This window comes from Anguilla anguilla, chromosome 6 (genome assembly GCF_013347855.1).
Source record: "Anguilla anguilla isolate fAngAng1 chromosome 6, fAngAng1.pri, whole genome shotgun sequence".
Taxonomy (NCBI): domain Eukaryota; kingdom Metazoa; phylum Chordata; class Actinopteri; order Anguilliformes; family Anguillidae; genus Anguilla; species Anguilla anguilla.
The window spans coordinates 15,801,695-15,825,848 of NC_049206.1; the positions used below are offsets into that span (position 1 = coordinate 15,801,695).

The 24,154-nt window shown below is 42.8% G+C and overlaps 1 protein-coding gene across 3 annotated transcripts; it reads left to right on the plus strand.

Annotated features, from left to right (window-relative positions):
• The first annotated feature begins 1,535 nt into the window (after positions 1–1,535).
• Positions 1,536–23,808, plus strand: LOC118229135 (leptin receptor-like). 3 transcript variants are annotated; one of them, XM_035420835.1, is made up of 19 exons: positions 1,536–1,773; positions 4,771–4,926; positions 6,239–6,493; positions 7,333–7,456; positions 7,910–8,115; positions 8,921–9,066; positions 10,076–10,220; positions 13,713–14,000; positions 14,345–14,438; positions 14,779–14,981; positions 15,184–15,329; positions 15,830–15,983; positions 17,347–17,429; positions 17,602–17,818; positions 18,774–18,977; positions 19,855–19,938; positions 20,077–20,179; positions 21,065–21,140; positions 22,303–23,808. In XM_035420835.1, exons 2-19 carry the CDS (start codon positions 4,845–4,847, stop codon positions 22,990–22,992), a joined length of 3,300 nt encoding a protein of 1,099 aa, XP_035276726.1. In that variant the 5' UTR covers positions 1,536–1,773; positions 4,771–4,844; the 3' UTR covers positions 22,993–23,808. The 3 variants fall into 3 exon arrangements, with proteins under 3 accessions (XP_035276726.1, XP_035276725.1, XP_035276727.1); XM_035420834.1 differs by having other exon boundaries at positions 1,537–1,773; positions 20,074–20,179; XM_035420836.1 differs by having other exon boundaries at positions 1,539–1,773; positions 6,239–6,481; positions 20,074–20,179.
• Positions 23,809–24,154: the final 346 nt, after the last annotated feature.

Consider the following 24,154-nt stretch of genomic DNA (forward strand, 5'->3'; position numbering starts at 1 on the left):
GGTGACGTGATGCAGGGAGAAGGAAAAGCCCTCATGAATATTTCATAAGCATGTCACGGGACCTGTCCCTTGAGTACCAGGCTGCTGTGGCTGAGGGTGATGTCATCGCTGTGCTCCAGTGTGGTGATGGTTTTGTGTAAGGATGATGTCATCCTTGAGCTGAGCGCATCGTTGAGCGCATCGCTGAACACACCCACTCCCCCCAGCTGATTGTGTTATCCACCATCCTCATGTCTCCACTGCTCCCACTCTCCCAAGTGAAGGACTGCTTTGTTTAGCCCTTGATCGCAGCTGATACATTTATATGGGCTGCCCTGCTGGAGTGGGTAGATGGGGGGGAGGCTGTGGGGGAGACAGGGGGGGCAATTGGGCGGGGAATGACACAAAGGGGGACCCCGAGCCAGGTCTCCTGGTTTCAAACCATAGGACCAAAACAAAAAGCAGTAGAGCTGGACATTCTAGATTGGTTGTGCACATATGTGATATCTATGAAGCTGTCCCTTTCAGACACTGTATAACTTGCTAATGTTGGTTTTTTTGTGCTTGGTTCATTACAACCCCTACTTTATTTCACCACTGCTTCCTTTTATCCAAAGACTTGCGCTGTGTTTTAACTGCCTGCATTTACACAGCTGGATATTTACTGAAGCATCTGAACATTAATTACTTTGCTCATGGGACTGATTGTTCCCACCTGTCTCTTTAACTTCAGCCCACAGTCCTTTGGCAGTCCTGTAGAGGTCATGCATGATATTTGTCTCATGAAAGACCCTGTGAAGACTGATAAATGTCTCCTCCCAGGGTGACGGTTTCACCAATTATGCATTGGTCCACAGGACTGGCAGCCACTGGCACACTTTGATCAATTTGTACATTTTACACTGTTTGACCGTGGCCGGGTGCATTAAATAATTAATTTATACCTTTCATTGATTTAATGATAGGGACAAATACATATTGCAGAGGTCAAACGGTGGTCCTTCCAGTTTTGTCATTGCATACAACAAACAGAAATCTTGTACCAAACAGTATACAGACATTTTTGTGATTTATACAATTATACAACATAGACAGGAACAGGAACAGACCTAACTTATAAAAGCCATTTTCTACCAATGGTGACATTCTATGAAATTCTTTAAAGTATTCTCATATTGACTGTGTCCATGTCATATGTACCTGTGCATAGGGGATGGGCCAATTAAACATCTGTTACAAACGTGTGGCTGACCATCTCTGGAGACGAGAGAAAACTTGTTGGGATTTGATAGTAAAAGCGAGCAAACAATATCACAATATAATACAGGAAAACACTTTACAAAAATTGAATTGCCAAATCACGTTATTGTACATGTATTAATTGCCCTTAGCCAAAAAAATTAAAAAGCCCTTCACGTCATAATAAAATGCTGGTGTTCATCTCCAACATTTTTTTTTTTACAAAAAAAAGAGAAAGATGTTCCAGTCTGTGTGTCCTAGGAGGCGTGCATTTTATTTCTCTTATATAAGAAAATGCCTATTACCTTTTGTCTAAGCTTGAAAACCGATACACCCCAAGTGACCACCGCGCTACAAAGCAACCCGCTCCACGTGACGGACGGCGGCACTGTTGTGATGATGACTCACAAATTGGGCTCTAGGATACTGGTTCAGATCCCTCCCCCCGGAGCGAAAATGCACACAGTGGAGATGTCTGCGTTTCTCCCGCCCCACTCAGAAACGCTGGAGGTAGAACAGAGAAAGGAACTGTGCCCGTGGACGAGGACTTCCCAGGTAAGAATAACATTTTGTAAATTGTTATTGTGCTTCTCCAGCCCTGACTAACGAAACTTAAAACAGGAGGGAATACAATGTATTGTGAATTAAACTGAGGGACTTCGCCGTACTTTAGCTGTACGAGATTCCAAGCGATATGTTTAAGAGGCCAAAAGTTTTAAAGGAGTTCTTTGTTTTGTGGGTTTTCGTGTTTGACTAAAGAATGTGCATAATTATTAATGAGCGGTTCAAAATATCGGGGATAAACTGGGGGGACCGATCAAAGTATTGATGAAGAAAGTACACAAAAAAATCAGCCTAATTCAGAGAAGTTTTGTGACGAATAACTTAATTAACGTTATTATTCATTGTAGCCTACCGACACCGAATTCCTGTTGCCAACATGTAGGAGGATAGGCTATATCAGACATTTATTTTCAAACAGTCTGCGTTTAACAACACACGAATTCTCTGGGTTAGGCGCCTAGAGATTTGCGTATGGGTTGTGAACTTGTATACACTGTAGCGCCCCCTCCCAAGATTGCCCACCCACAAACACAGTCCCTGACAATGGTTACAGTCGGGCTGTAGCCTAATTTCATTTCTGACGTGTCGATAAATGCTATAGAGTTAAGGCGATAACCACGCTGTAGCCTTTATATGAATATATAGCCTCTTAATGCTAATATTGTTGTCTTTACGTTTATCTTTTGTACGTAGCCTAAGTGCTCTGAGCCAATAATGACAGATTTACGAAAGATGACGAGGTAGTTTGCTAACTTACCCATGCAATTACCTTATCAAATGTTTGATTTCTGTGCTATTACCTTTCATTATAACATTGGGTAGCATACAGTCATATTGTTGTTTAGCAGTATTTTATGTCAGGGATATCTAGCTAACACGAGCATCCAGATCTAGTGCCATTTCGTGTTCTTTTTAATTAATGTTGCATACATACTACTAATGTTTAATACACCGACGGGTTGCATTGTGCACCAAGGCTCGAGGGCTGGCGGCTGTCCATGGTACTACGGTGTATGATGGGACTTGTAGTGTCTTTTTTAAACTGGGATTTAAAGAACCGTGCGTTCATCAAAAACTTTATATTTACAGAAAAAAAAACGTGTTTACGTGTTTATCCAACACCCACCACTGCCTGCAATGGAGCACATACTCAATGCATTGCAACATTAAAACATAAATAGTGATGTCATAATTTCGTGCTTTTATACTAGACATGTAGAAATGTAATGTAGTATATTTAGTAATTATGATGCTCACATGATTACCACAGATGTGTAAACCAGAAAAGGTTTATGAAATAAAAGCAAAATATAATAAATAAATAAAAAAGTGACCTACTGTGAGAACACAATTCAAGTCATCTGCATCATTAAACATAAATGTCTGTAACCCTGTACAGTGTATTGCAGCAGGAAAGTAGCAAGGCAATATTCAAAAAGTAAAAATAATAAAAACCCCACACCAACTCACGAAAGTCCAACACATTATTTTTATTCTTAAAAGCTACATGACAAGCTGAACACAACCAGTTTTTAAACGGTGTTCTTGATTGTCTTTAATCATTTGCAGGTGTGTGTAATTTGGCTTCCCACAAGCAGGGTGTCATGACTCCACCTGCTGGAGTCATCTTGTCCTCACATACTAGTTGGTCTGCACTCTTCCCAATGTTTCACTGCAATGCATACATGAGAGATTATAAAGCAATTTCAAATTTCAGCTTCTTGATTGGTTAACGGTGGCACATTTTTTCATTCATTCATATTGTTTTATGAAGAAATTTTAGAGGATATGGTTCAAAATTTAAATTAGTGGTGGTGTCATAGTAATAGTGGAGATTCCATTTGAATATGTGACTTTCAAATCTGTCTTACCATATGACCCAAGGGCAATGGGAACAGTTATAGTGATTAACAATAAATAATGATGCAGTTAAAATCCAATTCTGTCGAAGTACCATGTAATGTAACGGGATCAGTGTTTCAGTTACTAAAACAGAAAGCTGGGTAGACATTTATCATATATGTACCTTGAAAATTTCATAGTCCATGGCTCTCTTTAAATGCTGACAAAATGGAAGATATAAGACTCATGGTTTAGTTTTAGTGAGTTTGTGCCTGCATGATTAAAGGTTCTTTATATAACCGCGGCTCTGCTAGTCGCAGTCCTATGATGTTTTCTTTTTCACGAAACAGCCATTAAGAACAAAACAGAGCCAAGAAGAAGTTGAGTCAGAAAATATATATAATTTTCCAATTGATTGTTATTTCCTGCGCAGGAAATTACTCATTGGCCAGTTTAGAGGTGCATGTTTAAAGCTTACCTGAACACTGTTTTGTAGCTCAGTGAAATTAGTTTGGTTTCCTGCTCATCAGGAGGGGGGGGGGGGGTAGATTCCACTGGCACAAGATGTGCACTGTGTTGTAAATTGTTGTGGATAAGAGTGTCTCCTAAATATGTAAGTGTATGTCCGGCAGATACTCTAGTCTGTGCATTTGCATTTCTCTCTACAAGGTGAGCTCTGCTTCACACAGTAACATGTAACCTGACATCCAAATAAAATGCTTTCCTTATATGGGTCCTGATTGGTTTGCTGGGTAGTTCTTGCTTAGACACTGTTCTGGTGCATGATTTGCCCCTCTCCGCAGTGTCATATGGAACCCCCACTGTGTCAGTGGCTGTGGCCTGGCTAGTAGCACCACTGGGCATGGCTCCAACATAATAACAGCACAGCTCTCAAATGTCCTAAATAGCATAGCAAAGAGGGTTCTCAAGTTATGCTTGGGCATATATGAAAAGCACACACTAAAGTACTGACTTTTTCCTTTTACATAGGTATAATAAATATGTTGAAGTATAATATTTTATATATTTATGTCTGGCATATATTATAAAAGTCATAGGCCTAAATTACTGCTGCTTTTGAGTATTCTTGTGCATGTGGACAAGGCATGTTTTTTTGCAATGAATATTTTCTTTCTGTTTCTACAGATGTGATGGAACTGCAGTTTAATCCTGTCACACTGTAAAACCTGCTTCGGTTCTCCCACTGGCTGAAGCTGTATATGCACTGGCTTAACTCCTTCTATTCTGGATCCTTTTCTGCAAAAGGAATGTTTGCAGTCTCATTTCTCCTCACTTTGCATGGTAGGCTATCTTCATGCATCAGTGACTAAACTCTGAACACTGTACCTGATTTCAGTGGGGATGTTACTGGTGTGTTTTAATTTCCGTATAACTCATTTGAATGCTAGCATTCAGATGTTGCTTCTGATTACCTGTAATCATGAGGATCTGCTTGTAATTTTCAGTGCCCCTTTTTAATTGGCTGCAGACAATTTCGAGGAACACTTGTCCCTTTTAATATATAAAAGCCCACCTGAAATGAAGCTGTCTGGTTATGAAAACAAGTGCTCTAAATTTAAAAATGCACTGTTTCAACATTAGGATCAATAAGTACTTGTGTTTTTTCATTTTTTCCACAAATGTGTCTTCTGAATCTATTTATCAAAGCTGAATAGCTGTTATTGTAGGAAACTCCACTCACACCTAATCCTTTGTCAAGAGGTCTTTAAGTCCCATTTGATAGGGTCTTTTTAACTACATAAGTCTCCTTGTCTTACAGTGTTCTTTTCAGAATACACGGATCAGCACTTTACTATTGTAACACCACTCTAAGCTCTCAGTCAAGAAATGAGATGTCTGAGTCCCATTTGACTGTGAATTAAAGCCAGCATTGAGGATGGGGCAATATTATAACCATTCAGTGCCCTGTCCAATAATGACTGGACCAGGCAAATAACTTTTTATTACTATTACTTTTTATATGAATGATATTAATACAATTCTGACTTGAATACTTTTAATGGAATATAAAATTGACTTGACTATGGTGGCCAGTATGAACCAAGTCCCTCCCAAATTTTTTTCCTCTATGCCAACTAGGGAGATTTTCTTTGTTGCTGTCATCCTAGGTTTGCTTTTGTGTTGGGTTAGGCCCGGGATATGTTGTGAAGTGGAATCTCTCATTTATGATTTATTTATTTATTTTTTATTTTCCTTTTTTGATTTTGCTATTTCCATCCTTGGTGAGTTTAAGGTGCATTCTTATGTAATCTACAAATGTTTAACCTTTGCCCTGTGGCCAAATTAAACAACTGCAGCAATTTTACAGGAAATGTACTCGCTTTGTTTCTCCTCCTCTCCAATAAAAGCATGTGTGGTTAAGCCCGTACCTGCCAGGCTGCACAGCAAACACGGCAGCCTTCGGACCTGCTGCTGTGAACAAATACCTTTGCCTGGAATGCAGTGGGAATATGATTTTTGGTGTAAATCCACTGCTGGCCCGTTAGATGCACTGTACGGTGCCCAATAACAGCATATGATTACACAGGACATTACATGATTGTGATTGGTTGGTTTGCTGACCCTCCCCTCCACCCTGGCTGTCTGTTTTCAGGTGTGGTGGCTGTGCACTCTGCCGTTGCTCCTCCCCCTGAGTTTGAATACCCAGGAAAGCTGGGGCTGTGCTGTTACCTAGGCGATGGATGGGCAGAGGAGACCGGAGGGGGCAACGGTGAGGGAGACAACAGCCGGGATGGTATGGGGGGTGGGTCCCTTGGGCACACACCCCCAGGCCGGTGCAGCGTCTCCTCCCCCGCCCGCTTCCGCCAGTCAGCCCTGACCTCCCAAAACCACAGCGGTAAGCTTAGAGGTGCGATTTCTTAAAAACTATCATCAAGCAATTAACTGTGATCTGCCGTATGTGCCTAAAATGATGTACCTTATTGAATAAATTCTTCTTAATCATAAAAGCGCAATTCCGTGCACGGTAGGTGAAAAAATGTAATTTGAAATAAATGTGAATGAAAAATGGAGCCACCACCTTCTAATTCGGCCGCACAGTCTGCTGAATTATTCCTTGTATTGTACACACCCCCTGCTGTGGGTCAGGCGGTGCTGATTGCTGGTGGCGGGGCTGCATCCCCCCCGATTGATTAGGAGACGATGCTGTACATGCTAATCAATAGCACCTTCTGTCCTCGCCACCTTCTCGGCTCTCTCTTGGAAAGGGGATGTGATCTCGGTTAGAAATGATGTTTCACGTGGGCAAATGAACAGAACTAGTAGAACAATCGCCCGCACATCCGACAGCTGCTCAGGTGCAACCAAAGACAGAACCGTACAATGCAATAAAAGGCTGAGGGCACACTGAGGGTATTGCAAAAAATGTGTTTTTTAATGACCAAGCTTTCGGTACAAGACCTTCGTCAGGGCATATCGAGAACACAAAAAAGAAGCACATTGCTATCAGGCAATTAGGTCATCACATTTTATTGCAAATGAACAGAACTAAAATTCCGGAAGGAAAAAAATGGTTTTGTAATTCTGACAGATAATAGTGCTCGTATTCACACAGGACAGACTATTGCACTGCAAGTAGTATCCAGACTCTTTGCTTTATTTCATGTTAATGCCTTTTTGTCTTTTACCTGCCACGACTTGGTACATGTATGTAATTATCCTTTTTTCCCCAAATCAATCTCTCCCCAGTTGTGTGTCTGGATGTCTTATGCTGGGTTACCGGGGACAGGCGGCACCTAGTTTGCGAGCGAAATCCGCGCGGCGGGAATGTGGCCGTGGGCGGGGTCGTGACCCTGACCTTGCTGCGTTTACAGTGAGTATTCGGCTGCTCCAGGGGTCAGTGATTCTCCAGATGGCTTTGCATCCCCTCCTGTCTGCGCCTTACGCAATGAGAACAGCACACCGTACTTCATGGATGCCCATTTTGTATTTTCTGTCCACTGTTGATGGTGAAGGTAGAGAGGGCTATTCTGTGATCCCATGGATGATAGCAGATGTCATCAATACAGCATTTCAGCAACTTTTGCAGCATGAAATACTTTGAGCTGAGCAGGTCATGAGGGTGAAGGACCAATGGGGAAAGTGGGGTAACGTATGGCCAATAGGTTGAGGAGGTCAATGTTTAAACCAGCAAGTGGATTGCTAGATCAAACAAAGATAGATGGATAGTTAGATTGATGGCCTGAGAGAATTCCTTGTCAGTTGCTCACATGACCAATCCCCACGTTTTGAGAGCTGATTTCTTCTTTCATTCTGTCTGCTGTAGATCAGATCAGCAAATGCAGGCCACACCTTCTGCACTGCCAGACGGGGTCACACACAGTTGCCAGGAAGAGGGTGAGGGTGTGGGTGTATTTTGGTGTGCTCTTCCTCCTGGCTCGATGCGTGACGCAGTGACCCTGAGGGTGAATGTCGCCCGTGGTAACCGCTCAGCGCTCTCTCCAGAGATTTCCTTTGTCCCGCAGAAGCTTGGTAAGTCCCCATATTTCACATCTAAAAAGATCAATGCAAATCAAATGAAGTAGAAAAAACACAAAATTAATACAGTTCAAAACATTTAATGTAGGGTGGTAATTGGAGATTCCATCCGCATAATTGGTGGGTCCCCCACTTGTTTGTCCATCATGGATAGACAATTACAGTTTTTTCCTTATAAGAAAAAAGTGTGATTGGTTTCTTATATATAAAAATAGTGTCATTGGTTCAGATCAGTGGGTCATTGCCTACAAATGATAGCTCCACCCATTTTGTGGCTTATAAGCTTATGTTACTGGACAAATAAACCAAAGGGAAACATTTGTTACAAAGATTTTGAATTCACTCCAAAAGCCTACCAGCTGCACATTTCTATATAATTTGTTTTCTTGATGGATAACTCCACATCATTAGAATTTTACTGGCATATCGCTTCATGAATCGGTAGTCTTGTACTCTCCTGGGTCTGAATAGAATATTGTCTGTGGTCTGAATAGAGGTCATTGTGAGACAATTAAAGCGCACACACGTCATTTTATTCATCCCAAATTTGGTGTTCTTGTAAATCGAGCTAAATTGATGACATTCCGCTAACACGTTAACTAACATGCATTGATGACTTTAGGCTGTGTCCTTTAATCATAGCCCACCACATGCATCAGACAGCTCCAGTGGGCAGTGAGTTACGGAGTTTGTTTACCATGTGAAATGCACTCTTGTGAGTCCTCAGCCTAAAAGTGTCTGCTAAATGACCAAATGCTGAAAGCCTGTCCATCAATGGCTTGTGTGTTATGTTGTGCAGTGAGACCAGACCCCCCGGTAAAGCTGTGGTACAACATGACCACTGAGGGAGAGCTGAGGCTGCACTGGACTCCCCCGCAACCCGCCACCGGCCCTCTGACCTACGATGTTCGTTACTCCTCCAACACCTCCCTCAACAGCTGGGTGGTAAATATCTGCTCCTCCGATGACCCACAGCAGAACGGATGAACTGAGAGAATGTTTGGAAACAGTTGGGCAGCCGTGTAATTTAGTGATTACAGGAAAACTCCAGACTAAAACATATCATTAGTAACGTGTAGCAGCGATGTGAAATTCATTCCAGGGTCTATTTATCTGATATTTGTAATATATTTTACTTTTTTTGCTATTTCTAATTTACACCTTGCTATCCTGTCAGACGTCTTCCGGATCTGCTCCAGTGTGTTATTTTCCAATGTGACTCAGAACTACTTTTGCACCCCCTCCTTTGTGAGAGTATTAGCTATAAAGCTGAAAGCATAGTCGGAGATCGTGGCCATGCCTCCAATCCCCCGCAAGGCCAAGCTGTTGTATTCTGGACTATTGAGGCTGCTAGCACTCCAGAAATTGGTATGTCCTCTTGACAAATGATTGATTTCTCTCAGCAGGTGTATTGCAGAGAGCCGATTTAATGGAATTTCAAGGAAAAACCACAGCCTTGTTGTCCCCGTGGACCAAAATGAATATCTGATAGTTGGTGCTATAGCAAGTTGAAGACGCTCTCCTCTTAAACTCCATTGTGCCTGCTGTGGCAATATCACCTTGCCTTGTGACGTGACATCGTAGAACTCATGTTTAACTTGTATAAAACTGATGTGCTACACGAAATAGGACCTGGGTTGCGTTTCACATCTCCAGTATAAAAATTATAACAACATCAAAGTCTTTTAGGTTGGCGTTTTCCTTTAAGGAACTGGGCTTAATGTTACGAGATACTGGTTCAAATCCCAGATGTAGCATTCATGAGGAAAGGTACTCTAAACACCACACATGGTCGTTCTAAATATTCTAAATATCACGACCGACACATGCATTTGTCAAGAGGAGCGTATTATGCATGTTCTTGATTTGCCAAATCATGATAAGCAGCCATTGTACCTGCCTCATTTTGTACTGTGTGCTTGCTAAGTAAAGCCATGTCTTTTTACTCCCCCAGCATGTGAATAAGGTGATAACTCAGCCCGTGACTCTGACGGGCATGAATGCAGGCGTGACCTACACCGTTCAGGTGCGCTGTAAGATCCTGGGCAAGCCAGGCCTGTGGAGCGAGTGGAGCCAGTCCCTCTTCATATACCTGCATGGTGAGGAACCTTCTTATGGGCTTACGGGGTTACTGAACCCAGTCGCACTATACATGAATGAGACCTCTTAAATGCTGTCAGGGTGGCATTTTTGCCAATTTGCCATTTTCCAATTTTCCTTGTTTTCTTGTTATTGTTAAGCAAAGAAGTTGTATGGTGGGGTCATTTTGAATAGGCTTTTATTTCATTAAGGATTCCATTAGCATAGCACTGTTTATTTCCAATAAGAAAAGCAAATGGGCCACTTAGTTATTTTAATACTGAGTTCAATTACTAAGTCAAATGAAGTGGGGCAGGCTTTATCCCTGAAGAGCCGAGAGGAAAGACTGAGCACGTAAAGGACTCTGCAGTCTTTCTCTGGCTGTTGTTCATTTGTAGATGATGCTGCTGAGACTATACGGAAGGTTAGTTGTTCTTGTCGGGACATTGTTTTTCATAGATAGCTAATTTTTGTCCTACAATATATGAAAAAGAGAGGTTGCTTCAATGCTTGTTGAATTTTTATGGTTTGGATGTTAACAAACTGGTGAAAGCCTCTCTTCTCAATTGTGAGCTGAAAGGGAAGCCCTATTCTATTCTTCTCATCCCAATTTGCTAATTTTTCCAGTCATGTCACATCTCATTGACCCCCCTCATTTGTATAATTAAGCAAACCCAAAAAGCCAAGACTGTGTGTCTGTAGGGAGGCTGAATGCAAGCCTACATCTGAATATCTCATCTCTGTGGGCAGGGGTTTGATTCCTCGCTATGACTGTACCTGTATTATGATCTCATCTCTGTCTGCATCGCTCTGCTTTTCCCCCGGTCTGAACAAAGTAGAAAAAGAATACATCTGTTATATAAAAAAGAAAACGTAAAAGAGTTAGCATCTCATGGATTAAGGGTCATGTACTTCTTAATAACGTGCAACAAGGCGTCTAGGGTCCTCCCCTCCCTCAAACAGGGCCATGGAGAATACTGCAGCCTATTGCTCACACCCTGAGTCATGCCATTTGATGGCATATCCTTGTAAAGGAATGAAAGGGAATGAATACCATGGGTCTGTGGCGCCTACAGTGAGGAGTGCTGACAAACCACTGCTGTTTCCCGCTAAGGCAGCTAATAATGTTGTGGTGTAGCGGTTGGCTTTGGCACTGAGAGGCTCAGCGGGTCTCCATGGTTACAGTATACCTGTGAAATGGTTCCTGGCCTGTTCTCTGAGAGGAGCGATGAGTCAGTAGGCTGTTTGTGAGTCTCAGTGTGCTCATTGTGAGTCCCACACTGCTCCGTGGGCATGGAGAACTGCTACAGTTTCATTAAAACTCTTGTTCTCTTTAGTCTCGTTGATCTGTTCATTTAGCAGGTCCTTTAGAAGGCCTCAGTCTGTAATGGTGGTTGCCTCAAACATAGACTGATACCAGTAAGCTAGCTATCTCTAGTTAGAGGCCTACTATGTCTGGGGGCTCATTCCAATTGCTTAGTTTAACCGTCCTTGTCTCCTCAGTCCTCGTCTGACCTGGAAATTGATCAATGTCCACCATCTTTTATGACATTCCAACCCGTTAAATGCTCATTGAAGGAGCTAGAAGCGAGAAGCCATGAGGCTCCTGAAGGATGCTTGGGCAAGGAAACACAAGCGCATCCTTTGCAGAAGTATTATTTTCGGAACGCATGATGTATAAATGATTGACCTGTGGATCCGCCTTTCCCCATCTGCCACATATGTAATTGTCGTGTCTTCAAACTGATGCTTGAAAGGGCACGGACGGTCCATTCACCTAATATTAGTTTGCTCTATCGCTGCACCTTCTCCTCACGTCATTTCCTTGTATCCTCCCTTGGGAGGAGCTAAGGAGGGAGGAAAGGATGCAAGGAGTGAAAATAAGCCATTGGAATGAGTCCTGGGAGTCCACAGCAGGGGATATACAATAAGCCTAATCCTGCAGGGGGTGGCATGGGATTAATTTGGCCAAGGTTCCTCAAGTTAATGGCTACCAACATTATGCTACCCATCCACATGCAGTTGTTGTCATTGAGTTACATGCCTCTGGTCTGATTGATGTAATCTCTGCTGTAGTACTGTTTGGCCTGTAGGGTTTAAGGTAGTCACTTGTGGGTGAGCAGTGTGCACAAGATTCAGCTGCAATGTTCACTGCACAGATACAATGTAAAATTCTTATGCCTAACACAGGTACAATTCTTATGTCTTATGAACTTATCTGGTGTCTTTATCATGATGGACTGTTTTGAGTGGTCAGTCGTAGCATGTTTTGAATAATAATTGTGCTTGTTGGTCAATATAGTCTGTTTGGTGCAGTAACTAACTTGTATGGCTGAGAACCTACTTGGCCAGACCTGAAACTTGAAAATCAAATTTCAATCTTCACATGACCTTTTCTCATAAAAGGTTAAATGAGTTGTTCCTTTTTGTAATAGTCTTTATTTTGTTCTCTGTGCTACGAGGCAGAAGGCTTTGCTGTACCGGCTGAAAGTAATTGTTATTTCCTAAGGTTTGCCCTTGTGTGCAGCCCCAACAAGCTCTATTGAAATGTCAGAAGCAGTATGATTTCCTTGGCTGCAATAGTATTACATCTTATTTGATGTTCAAATTCAGTGTTGAGGACCTCTGGAAATTGGCCGACTCTCCTGAATGGGGGGGGGGGGGATCTTATGAATTGGACAATTTTTTCCCCCTCTTGGATGCTGCTGTGTCTTGAAGTTCTTATTTCTAGTTGTCATAGCAACTAATTGTAAAGCTTCTGGGCAGTGGGTGCGCTGTTGAGATAAATCAATATGATCCTCTGCCGAACATGTCAGTGAAATCTCATGCTATCTGACAAAAGCAGACGAAAAAACATGATTGTCGCTGCTTTGATTGTCGCTCGTGACCACCATGCTGCGTTTCTGATTTGTCAGTTTGGCTCACGTTCTGGTTCTCAAAACCTAATGTGACTGCATGATAAGGATTCTCTCCTTTGTGTCATATTCCCTCCCTAATTACAGAGAGCAGTGAGGGAAGCCAGTGGTTGGTTCTTTCCGGAAGATTCCAGCGGTTTGAGGGCTTTCATGTTTCGTGAGGAAAGTGTGGAAACAGTTTTTCACCTCCACCCAGAGAAACCAAACTAAGGACACAGCAGTTCATACACTCCTACTGGTAGTTAGTTTTCGGTCTTAAACGCTACCATTGGCTGTGAGATTGGTAAGATAATTGGCACATAAAGAGAGCTGAAACCTGGAAGCAAAAAAGATCAGGCATCAGTACAGCAGGGGACAGCTGTGCTCATGTTAGAATACTATATGTATTCCATAAGTTCTCTGACCAATCATGTAAAATCAGGTTTCTGTGCTTATACAAAGACCTTGTTACTCTTTTGAAGGCTTCACAATTTTAATGACTTTCTTTTATTTCATATGAATTATTGTACACAAGGGTGTAGAAAAACGTTTGAAAACTGTCACGCCTGTCCACGGACTCACACTAAAGCCTCTTCTTTGTGCTTGTTTTAATTACAGAAGTCACATATCTCCCCAAATCAGTATTCACCAGCGAGGGAGCCAATGTGACCGTATACTGCATATTCAATAACCAGAGCCTCAGTGCCAGGAATGTGGTTTGGTGGCTGAATATCCAAGAGAAGGTTCCAGAAAGTCTGTACACCATCGTCAATGACCGCGTGAGCCGCGTCACCGTGCCGAACGTGAGGCCGCTCAAACGGCAGCAGTACAACGTCCTCCAGTGCTGCCAGCGGAGCGGAGAGACGTCCCTCTGCAGCTACCGCTATGCTTCTCTCTACACTGACGGTGAGGATTGGGATGCCTCTTCACCAGAGCATGACTAGCATTTACACCGCTGTGTGGGTTCTCTTACACCCCATTTTGAGTTGAGGGTCACTACAAGTTCAAACATGAATATCTGAACATTCAGCTGGGCTCTAGATTAAGTTATGAATGCCTTGCCATTTGATTAAGACAGGTTGCAGAGGGCTTCACTGCAATGGCGTTGAACCTGTCTCAAGGGGCTGTTGTGTGAAGAGAAAATTATTCTGAAGAGGAAATTATTCCCCGCAAAGCCATGAGCTGGGCTTTGGCCACCCGTCTTCGTGTTGTGAACTGGCCTGGTGTCACAGTGTGCATTTGCTTTGCAGGTGTCAGTGTCGCCATATCCTGTGAGACCAATGGGGACCTCAGTGCCATGACCTGCAGGTGGAACATTAGCCTGGGGGTCAGGTTCTATTACAGGTATTGAAGACTGTATTAAACACAGGCCACTGTTTCAAATCGAGCAGCAGGAATGACAAATTCCATAGAACTCTGGTGACAAGTCAATGTCATGTGCATGTTTCTGTCAATTTTCAGTTGAAAGTTTTACATATAATGTATCTTATGTAAGGCCATGACCAAAGACAACACCAGTATCAATACATGTTCTGTTCGTGAATATTTGTAAACTAGTGATAATTGTAAACCTCCTGTGAACCTTTCGGTTCCTGAATGTGTGATACGAGCCCACTGTTTTTATTGCCATCATTTGTTTTCCAAGAGCAGCAGAATTTGATTAGTTATCTTTGTGTCTTCCTAGAACCAGTGATGTGCCTTTTGACATTGCAGAGGAGCAAATGGCTGTGTCTAAAGAAGAGGAGTGTCCTTCTGAGGGGCGGGGCTTAAAGAGTTGCACCTTCCAGCCCTTTCTCCCATTCTCTTACTACATGATGTGGCTGGAGTTTGGGACTGAAGAGGGGACAGTTAAGTCCCAGCCTGTGTATGCCTTGCCCATGGATTTGGGTGAGTCTGAAAATCTTATTCACAATGTACTTCACTTTTATCTTCACTTTAAATCACAGCAGTCGTTCGCAAGGTACTGCTGGTGATTCAAAACTGAGGACAATATAGGGGGAAAATTGTTCGACTGATACACGTACCTCAGCCGACAACAACAACATATGTACAGTAGTGAGTGACTTGTTCCACTCTGCTCTTCCCTCAGTTAAGCCATACCCCCCATTTGACCTGGAGGCTGTCACTGTGCCTGAGGGGTACCTGAGAGCCACATGGAAGCGGCCTGAACTGCCCACCTATGATCTCCTGTTTGAAGTGCGCTATGCGGTGGACGGGCCCGACCCACTGTGGAGGGTAGGAGAATCGGGGGGGGGGGGGGCGGGGGTTTGGGGTTTTCCTCTGTGTATTTCGCTATAAGAAGATGGATGAGGGATGCACTGATACCCTATGGAATATACCAATTTTGTCATTCGGTGAAGATGAGAAAGCTTTTAGAAAACGGCTCAAGACAATTGCTGAAGTAAAAATATGTAGCTCTGAACAAGGGACAGCAGTGTAGTATAATCACTGAGGAAACGGCGTGGACTTCTAATGCAGAGGTTGCAGATTCAAATTCCAGGTCGGCACAGTTTTTTAAGCTTGAAAAAAGGCACTTGACTGAAGTTGCCTCAATAAATATCAAGCTGTATAAATGGCATGTAATAAATGCAAGCTGTGTAAGTAACACTGGATAAGACTGCTGACGAAGCAGATTATGAATAAAATTAATAAACTGTGCCAGTGATGCTTTTGGGCTTTTTAATAGTGTGTAGCTGTAAAGTTGTGCACTTATTTTTTATTTTCTTTTTTTACAGGTTTACAAATCTGAAGTAAATCTGACGGTTGTTTTTCCTGTGTCGGACCCTTGTGCAGTTTACACTATTATGGTGCGTTGCAAACGCCTCCATGGGTCAGGGTTCTGGAGTGAATGGAGTGATCCACATTACTCTGCTGTCCAGATCTCCAGAGGTAAATCCTGTAGGTCTGCAATGGTAAAACACTAGAACTTCAAAGGAGCAGTGCACCCAAAAATGAAATTGGTGACGTGACGTTGGTGGAATGCAGCCATTGGTTGTAGTTTCAATATGGCACCTTGTTAGCAACGTACTTTATTAGAGCACATAAACAGCTCTGAAATGCATGGCTCAGATGTTAATGGGTGTCATTTATGTTGTAGAACAAAACATGAAACTCGCTTAGGCTTATGCTAAATACAGACCTTATTTTCTGCATTAATTGAAAACCCTGTGGGGAGGAAAAAAAGCATTGAAAAATGGCGCAAATGCTAACTCCTCTCTGGGTATTAGGACTACAAACTAACCCTCAAATGGTCGCATTCTGCCTATGTCATGTCATCACGCATGTTTCATACTAGTTCACCTGCACGACACTTGGTGAGATATATACAGTTGACATACTTTGGTAGACGTAGTTCTTGATGAAACCACGCACAAATTAAGCTGTGTGGATTTTTGTGAGTAAACGTGGCATTATATTTGGAAAGAGACTTTTCTGTTGAATTTTTCAAATGTAAATTTTTGGTGCATTGAGCGCCATAAAGATGTGGGTCTCTTGAGGTCTATTGTAGGTGAGTGAGGGGGTTGTTAGAGTTGTTCGTTACAGTAACGTCTTTTTGTGCTTTCGCTAAAAAAAAGCTGTCAACTGAAACACCAAATGCCTGGTAATGGACTGATGGAAAATTACATAAATGAATGTCCTCTTCGGGCTATGTGGTTATAATTTTGAGGGAGGTTATTTTATGAGCATTTCAAGGCTAATTTGCACAGCCTCATTAGACTGCATTGCAAAGCAGAGTGGAGTGGTTCTCAGGGTGACCAAAGCTCCACAAAGAAAGATGGGACAAAATGATTATCATTACCGATTGGAATTATCGCAATGGATCCATGCCGGAAAAAACCCAAAGTTATCCCAAGTACTGCAAACCCAGGTGCTGCATAGACTGGTATAGTTCCAAGAATGTTGATGGCCAGGTCTGGCTTTATTCCTGGGATTATTCAGGTTAATGCACTCTGGATATGGGTGTCTTCTAAATGAATGTAATGTACAAAGTGAGGTGCTTACTTTCGGTAAGTGATATAGCACCCTATCTAATGCAAATTTGTAAAATGTGTTGAATGGGCATGCATTGCCATGTGATACAGTGATAGGAATCTCTTATTTTGATACTTGTTTGATGTCAGTATCAGATCATGAAAGAGTGGTGAACTGATATTTGAAATTCATTTCACATGTAAATGAATTCCAACTGTGGTGTGTGCTTTTCTGAGGTGAACAAGGTTTTTCTGAGGAAAGTCATGGGCTTTGGTTGCAGCTCCTGAACGGGGACCCGATTTCTGGAGGGTTCTAAAAGATGACCGAGAACGGAATCAGTCCAATGTCACCCTCCTCTTTGCGGTAGGAACCTCGAATGATGATCCCTCTTTAGTGTGGGGTGGAGTGGGATTATGACAATATGACATCACCCCATGTGCTGCTGTATTCTGGAGCCCTGGGTTTTTATGAATGAATGAGTGTATGAATGAATGAATGAATGAATGAATGAATGAATTTTCTCTATCCACTCCAGCCACTGACTGGAGAAGGGACTCTCTGCTGTGTCACGGGCATTGTAGTTCAGCACCAGACCACAGGAGGCGCTGTGTGGATAGAACAGCTTGGCCTCGTATCCACATACACCTTTCCCTGGAGAGAGGAGGTCCACACCGTCACCGTCATGGCCATCAACTCCCTGGGGCCCTCAACGAGGAACACCCACATGACGCTAATGAGAAAAGCCAGCAAACGTGAGCAAGCCGCACCTGCATACCATAATAGGTTTCCTCTGGAAATACACATAGGATTTATTTCACAGGATTCAGTGAGCTCTTGAGCCAAGTGTTTCATAGCCAGGAAGTTGCAGGTCGTTCAAATTCCTTTGACATCTGCTAGGGCAGATGTTTTCAAAGGATAGGTCAAAGTGTAATGGAGCATAGTTGGGACCAATGTAAGGAATCATAGATTATAACATATTTGATTAGGTAGACAATAACTCCAGAATGAGGTCAAAAACCTGGGTACAATAGGTTTCACAGTAAGTTTCAATGACTAGAGGATTTGCTGGCCCCAGTACATGTAATTGTGCTGTCTCGGGTTGCACAGGGGTACTGAGCTAAACAGCCGGGTGATATAACGGTATACTCAATGAAGAAATTGGCATCTGAGCATGCCCTGAAATCGCCTGAAATGGGGATCTATGGTCAAGTGATTACGGTTACCGTAGAAATACGATTTCAGGTACACGGTAAGTGCTGAAGATGAGATAATATCCACGCAGACATTACAGAACAGAACTCATCTCTTTTGCTAATGCACTCCTGAGTGTTAATCAACAGAATATGACCTTCTTCCCTGATGGAAAAGCGTAATTATTGCTCTGGTAAAATGGGCTGATTTTCCGAGTAGTGTTTGTTCCCCCCTTCTGCGTCTCTGTGCAGACGTGCTACGGTGGAGGCTTTTCAGTTTCCGTCCCCCATTATCCGGCCTTTCGTTAATTACTAATAGATCAGATTGAAGGTGTTCTAATGCAGGGCCAACCTTTTAGTGCTCTGAGGGGAAAAAAATAACCCATTGTTGAGCTTAATAGAGTCCCATTTTGGTCATGGACTCTTTAGTCACATGCTGAATTTTTTTCCCCATTCCACCGACCTCTACTTGACTTTTTCCCTCTTTCTTTCCCCCGCCTCCTCCTCCTGTCGGCAGCGAGGTCCGTCTCCTCGTTCAGCTCGGTGATGATTAACGACAGCTGCGTGGCGCTGGTGTGGAGCCTGTTCCCCAACTCCTCTGCCCCGGCGTCGTTCGTGGTGGAGTGGAGCAGCCGGAGCCGGGGGAGGGGCCGGGGCGACGCGTGGCTCAGAGTGAAATGGGTTCGAGTCTCTGCCCCCAGCCGCTCTCTTTATCTCCATGGTACTTTAAAAAAAAAAAAAAAAAAACTTTATTAAGTTTTTCTTGATGGATTCGTTTATGTACGGTCAAAGCATGTGTCTTCAGGGACATGTGTGATTCTATTATTGTTTGTTTGTTTGTTTGTTTTGCTTATCCGCCTTTGCTCCCAATTTATGCCCAATGCCAAATAATGCTGTTAAAAGCAAAAGTATTGGGACAGTGACACAATTTTTTTTTTTTGCTTTGGCTCTGTAATCCTGCGTATTGAATTTGAGATAAAACAATGCAGAGCATCACCGGGGAAGATGCCCAGCATCTTGTGATGTCTATGGGTCACAAACTTCAGGCAGTCATCAAATGCAACCGAGTACTAAATGTAATGACTTTATTTCACATTATGCTATTTGATCATTTGTCAATTTTTGTCCCCTGAAATGAAAAGACTATGTATAATTCGGGCTAAATGTGAGCAGTGCCTTACTGTACACATGAAATGATGATAAATAATAAAATGCTAAAACTATGGTAAGCTGTGAAGCAAACAAGAAGTAGTGAAAGTGTCATGATCACCTCACCTCAGCAATTTAATATTTGATATGAAGATCTGATGAAAGCGAGTTTTTATTTGTAGGTGGTGAAGCTTGCCTGATGTAGGTGTTGCCTTTGTAACCCTTCTAATTGAGATGAGTAAGTCAGAAAAAATGCCTGTGCATTCCTGTAAATTGAAAATTGAAAAAGGCATCCAGGGTGTACGTTCTGGAAAATGTGCCTTAGATACAGTCTGTAGTCAAGGGTCATAACTGTGAATAAGAAATAGTTAGATGACCAGTACAGAACCTATAAATATTCCTTTTTTACTCTTCATGATTAACTCGTCATTTTCTTGACTTGTTTACAGATAGATTCTATGTGTCTGAAGAATATCAGTTTGCTTTGCACCCAATCTTTGCTAATGGAGAAGGAGAGCCATTCTACAATAAAGGCAAGAACTTGGTTTGATTTATATATCAAATATATAACCCCCATATCTGTGGTTTTATGCTCTGGGTATACTTTTTTTCTTGGTAAAAGGCAGCACTGGGATTTATTGCTGCTTTTGTGTTTATTTCTCCTCCAGAAGACAGGGGGCGCCCCAGTGCCCAGCATGCTGCCTATGCCCTCCTGCTGATTATCGCCTTCATGTCGGTGGTGCTGTTTCTGACTCTGGCTGCATCCCAGCGACAGTATGTAATCCACCCTTTTCTACATTGACCTTTATGTGCATTTGTCTACTTCACCCTCAGTTACCACTTAGACACTTAGGCACAGTGTCACCACAAATTGATGACTGACAAATGTCTTTCAGGTAATGGCAGAAATATTTCAAGGAGAACCTCTATTAGGGTGGTTTACAAGAGGGAAAATTCCTAGGTCTACCTTCACTGGAAAACATCACAACAACAGCATACAATGTTATAAAATGCATTGTGTCTCTGAGTGTATATTTACATTGTAAGAAGAAGAATTTTTACATATATTTGTGGTGCATGTATATCATTCCTAATCTTATATAGTGAATTGTAAATAAAAATGTCATTGTTGTTTTTTTGTGGCTGCCATCTGTGTGCAGAGAAAACAGTCTCACCACGAACAGCTTTCTGGTGGGCGTGTAGGACCTGGGGACAGGGCTGAGGCCCGTGCTCTCTTTTCATGTGGATTCCAGTAAACCTGTGGCACATGCTGCTTATCCACTCAGCCTGGTTTAAATAAGGGCTGTGTTTACCTGGAGGTGGGCACCAGGGACCTTGAACATTTCTGAAGCCGTATTGCTGCTTTTTGAATGATCGGATGGGAATGAGTCCTGCCTCCCCACAGTAACTCAAAGACAGAAGCTGCGGAGAGAATAAGTCATTCATTGTGGTTTCTGTCATGCCTTGCAAGACACCCACCCAGTTGAGTTTTATGGTGGAGAGAAAAATGATTTTGATTGGTTTGTACAAGATAATAATTGACCGCCCATTATAGGGGATCACAAAATCACACTCAGTTGTGAATTGTGCTGTTACATTCAGCAGCAGTGAGGGGGAAGCCTTATCCTCTTATGTTATTGCATTCCTCCCATTTCACAGGATGATGAAGCTTGTTTGGAAGGATGTTCCTAATCCCAACAACTGCTCTTGGGCCCAAGGTGTGGACTTTAGGAAGGTGAGCACTTATTAATGCCAGGAGTTCCCAAACTTTTTAATCTTGCTACCACTAAAAAGACTACTCTGTGACTTCTGCCTCATTATGATGGTAAACTTCTGACACCTTTACACCTTGGTCACTACAAGCTGCAAACCAATGGCTATTTAACACACAATGATGTTGGTCTGATGTTGTTATGATTGATCTGTGTTACGTCATCAATTTATGCATCATGTTGCGATTTATTACAGTAAATATATTTCCAAACTTCAATTTATCTGAATCTTCTGAATGTGTAGTTTGTGAACATAAACAGAATACTTTTGAAAGGGGAAAAGGAGCACTTCAAAGCCCTCCCACTCCCCCCGGGGTCCCTGGTTCCTGCTTTGGGAACCCTGTTGTACGCTATGTATGAAGAACACTGATATTGAAAATAGTGCCCTCATACTGAAAAAAATATACCACCAATGATTAAATATTCATGAATACAATGATATATGAATTTACACATATAATTGTGTGGCAATACATTCATATGTGAATTACTATTTTGATTACATTTACCATTCCACAAGTGAGCCTGCAAAGGTGGTAATAGATCCGAAAGATAATTTTGAAGTGAAACTTTGTAAATCACATTAAATTGGTACATTAACAAACCCATGGGATATGTGGGATGTCAGATAATGATCTTCAGTTTTCATAAGTCAATTTTCAGCTTGCTCTCCACGAGCCTGACTAGACTAAAGATGTGCAAATTGCTGTAATACGTGGACCGTTCCAGATAATATGTTAATCCAAGAAGGTGACCGTACATGTTCAGAAATCTCCAGGGGTCCCTGTTAGCGGTACAATCACACAGGGCTCTAATGCTAGCAGGTGTCATCCAGGATGAAAACAAATCTATTAAAATGAAATGGCAGTGATGTATGAGAAACCGTGTGCCAGAGGAAAGACAGAGAGCACTGAACGCAAATAAAAATGTCATAATTCTAAGATGGTATTTTTCGCTTCCTGGCACTAAGCGACTTTATACAGCGGTGACGTTCCCATCCTTTCTCAGTGGCTTCGCTAAACAGTCATAATCTTTGTTTGGTGCATAGACTGAGAGTTGGAGAAGTGTTCGGAAAGAGTGTGTAGAATATTGAAGCAGTCCTTTGTCTACTCTGGCCGTCTTTAGGCAGAGGCCGTTGAGAACCTGTTCAGACACCCCGAGCGCTCCTGTCCCCTCCTTCTGGAAATGGAGACCATCTCGGAGGCGGTGATTGTGGAGAAGGCCCACCCGAAAGCTGCGTCGGAGAAGGACCGGGCGGCGTGGGCAGAGAAGGCTCTGCGCGCCGCGGTCACCCCCTTCTCCTCGGCAGGCAGCTCGGCGCAGTCCAGCGTCGCCTACGCCACGGTCCTGCCCGCCGCGGAGGGGGGCCGCGCCCGCCGGAGGCCCCAGGAGAGCCTCAGTAGCTGCTCCGACGAGGGCAACTTCTCTGCCGACACCTCGGACATGTCCGGGTCCTACCCGGGGGCGCTGTGGGAGCCGGAGGGCATGCCGTCGAACCCGCGCCACCCGTGCCACTCCTGCGCCTCAACCGAGGAGTTCTCGGAGAACTCCGACCAGGAGGACCAGTCTCTGGACGGGACGGGCTCGAGGCAGGACTTGTACTATCTGGGGACGATCTCGCAGAGCGAAGAGGGGGAGGAAGGGAAACCATTTCACAGAGAGTCAACCCTGGGGCGCTGTCTGGAGTCCAGCCCCCTTCTCGGTCAACAGGAGCCCTGGTCCCATGGGGAGGAGAGGTCGGGGAAGGGTGTCCCACTCTACATGCCTCAGTTCCAAACAGTGGTCACAGAAAGTCAAAGCACGAAAGGGCTGTGAACTTGCTTACGTGAAGCCGAAATGTGCTTTTGAATGAATGTTTACCAGTGGATAGAACTTGGTTCTGAATCATAACTGGTGGCAAAAGATGATTGCAGGACTCCTGGGTCCTGGGCAACACACTAGTGTTGTACTCAGGAGGATGGTAAATATCCGTCTGTTTAAATGAATTGCTTGTAAAACCTGAGCTGTTAATCGCCCTCTTTAAAGGTGTCTGCTCATTTCAACAAACAACACAGGCTACCGGGGCTTGGATCAATTCTGAAATTGCCTTAATATCTTTTTGGAACTGGCACACGCACATTAATTCTTAATGTTTCCTTATATTTTGTACACCTACAATGCTAGAAAATAAAATCCCAATTCTACTACATCATTCAGAACTGAATTGGAATTGATAAAAACACCACTTGGAACTGAGCCTAATCCCCATATGTTACAATACCTCAGTAAGCACTATAGGCTTAAAGCTGTGCTTGCATTTCTTTATCTTACCAATGACTTAATTTGTCTGTATAGCAAACTCTTGTTGAACATCAACTGACTGGTGTGAACAAGTTAACTGTCATTTCTGAACTGTGAAGTTCATTGTTACAGGGATATAGATGTTGCCTCTGAAATTTTGTATTTAAAAATGTACCATCTGTTTTTCATGCCTGCCATTTTGTAATGATCGTAGTGGCTAATCGAACAGAATTGTAATTCTAACTATCAGATAAACATCAAATGTATTTTGTGTTGGGTGCTTGTGCCCATTCTCCAGTGAATCCATTGTAAGAGTATATTTTTGTGGTTAAAATAAAATATTTATTGCCATTTTTGTGGATTGATTAATACAAGTCCATTAAGGTTTGAATGTGTTGTTAAACAAGAGTTTTGAAACCCATTGAATCCAGAGATGTGACTCTTCAGTGTTTATAGACAGCAACCGCTCAAGAGGAGAGATGAGACAGAGGTGGCACTACAATTCTTTAGGCCAGGGGTTCCCATGCCCATGGGCAAATACATTTTCTGTGGACCTCCCTTTACTAAAATGTAATTAACTTAACATTTTACAGCCATCCCGTTTCACTTGAATGCAGGAAATTTCTTCCACAAGTGTACCTCCTCTTAAAGAACAAATTTGTTCATAGACATGGTATAATCCACCATACTGTATTTT

Excerpts from the sequence above, each read along its gene's own strand:
- LOC118229135 (XM_035420834.1), top strand. The coding sequence starts at position 4,845 with ATGCACTGGCTTAACTCCTTCTATTCTGGATCCTTTTCTGCAAAAGGA. Across the intron at positions 17,819-18,773 it reads AATGAGAAAAGCCAGCAAAC|CGAGGTCCGTCTCCTCGTTC; the intron begins GTGAGCAAGCCG and ends TCCTGTCGGCAG. Across the intron at positions 21,141-22,302 it reads AAGGTGTGGACTTTAGGAAG|GCAGAGGCCGTTGAGAACCT; the intron begins GTGAGCACTTAT and ends GGCCGTCTTTAG.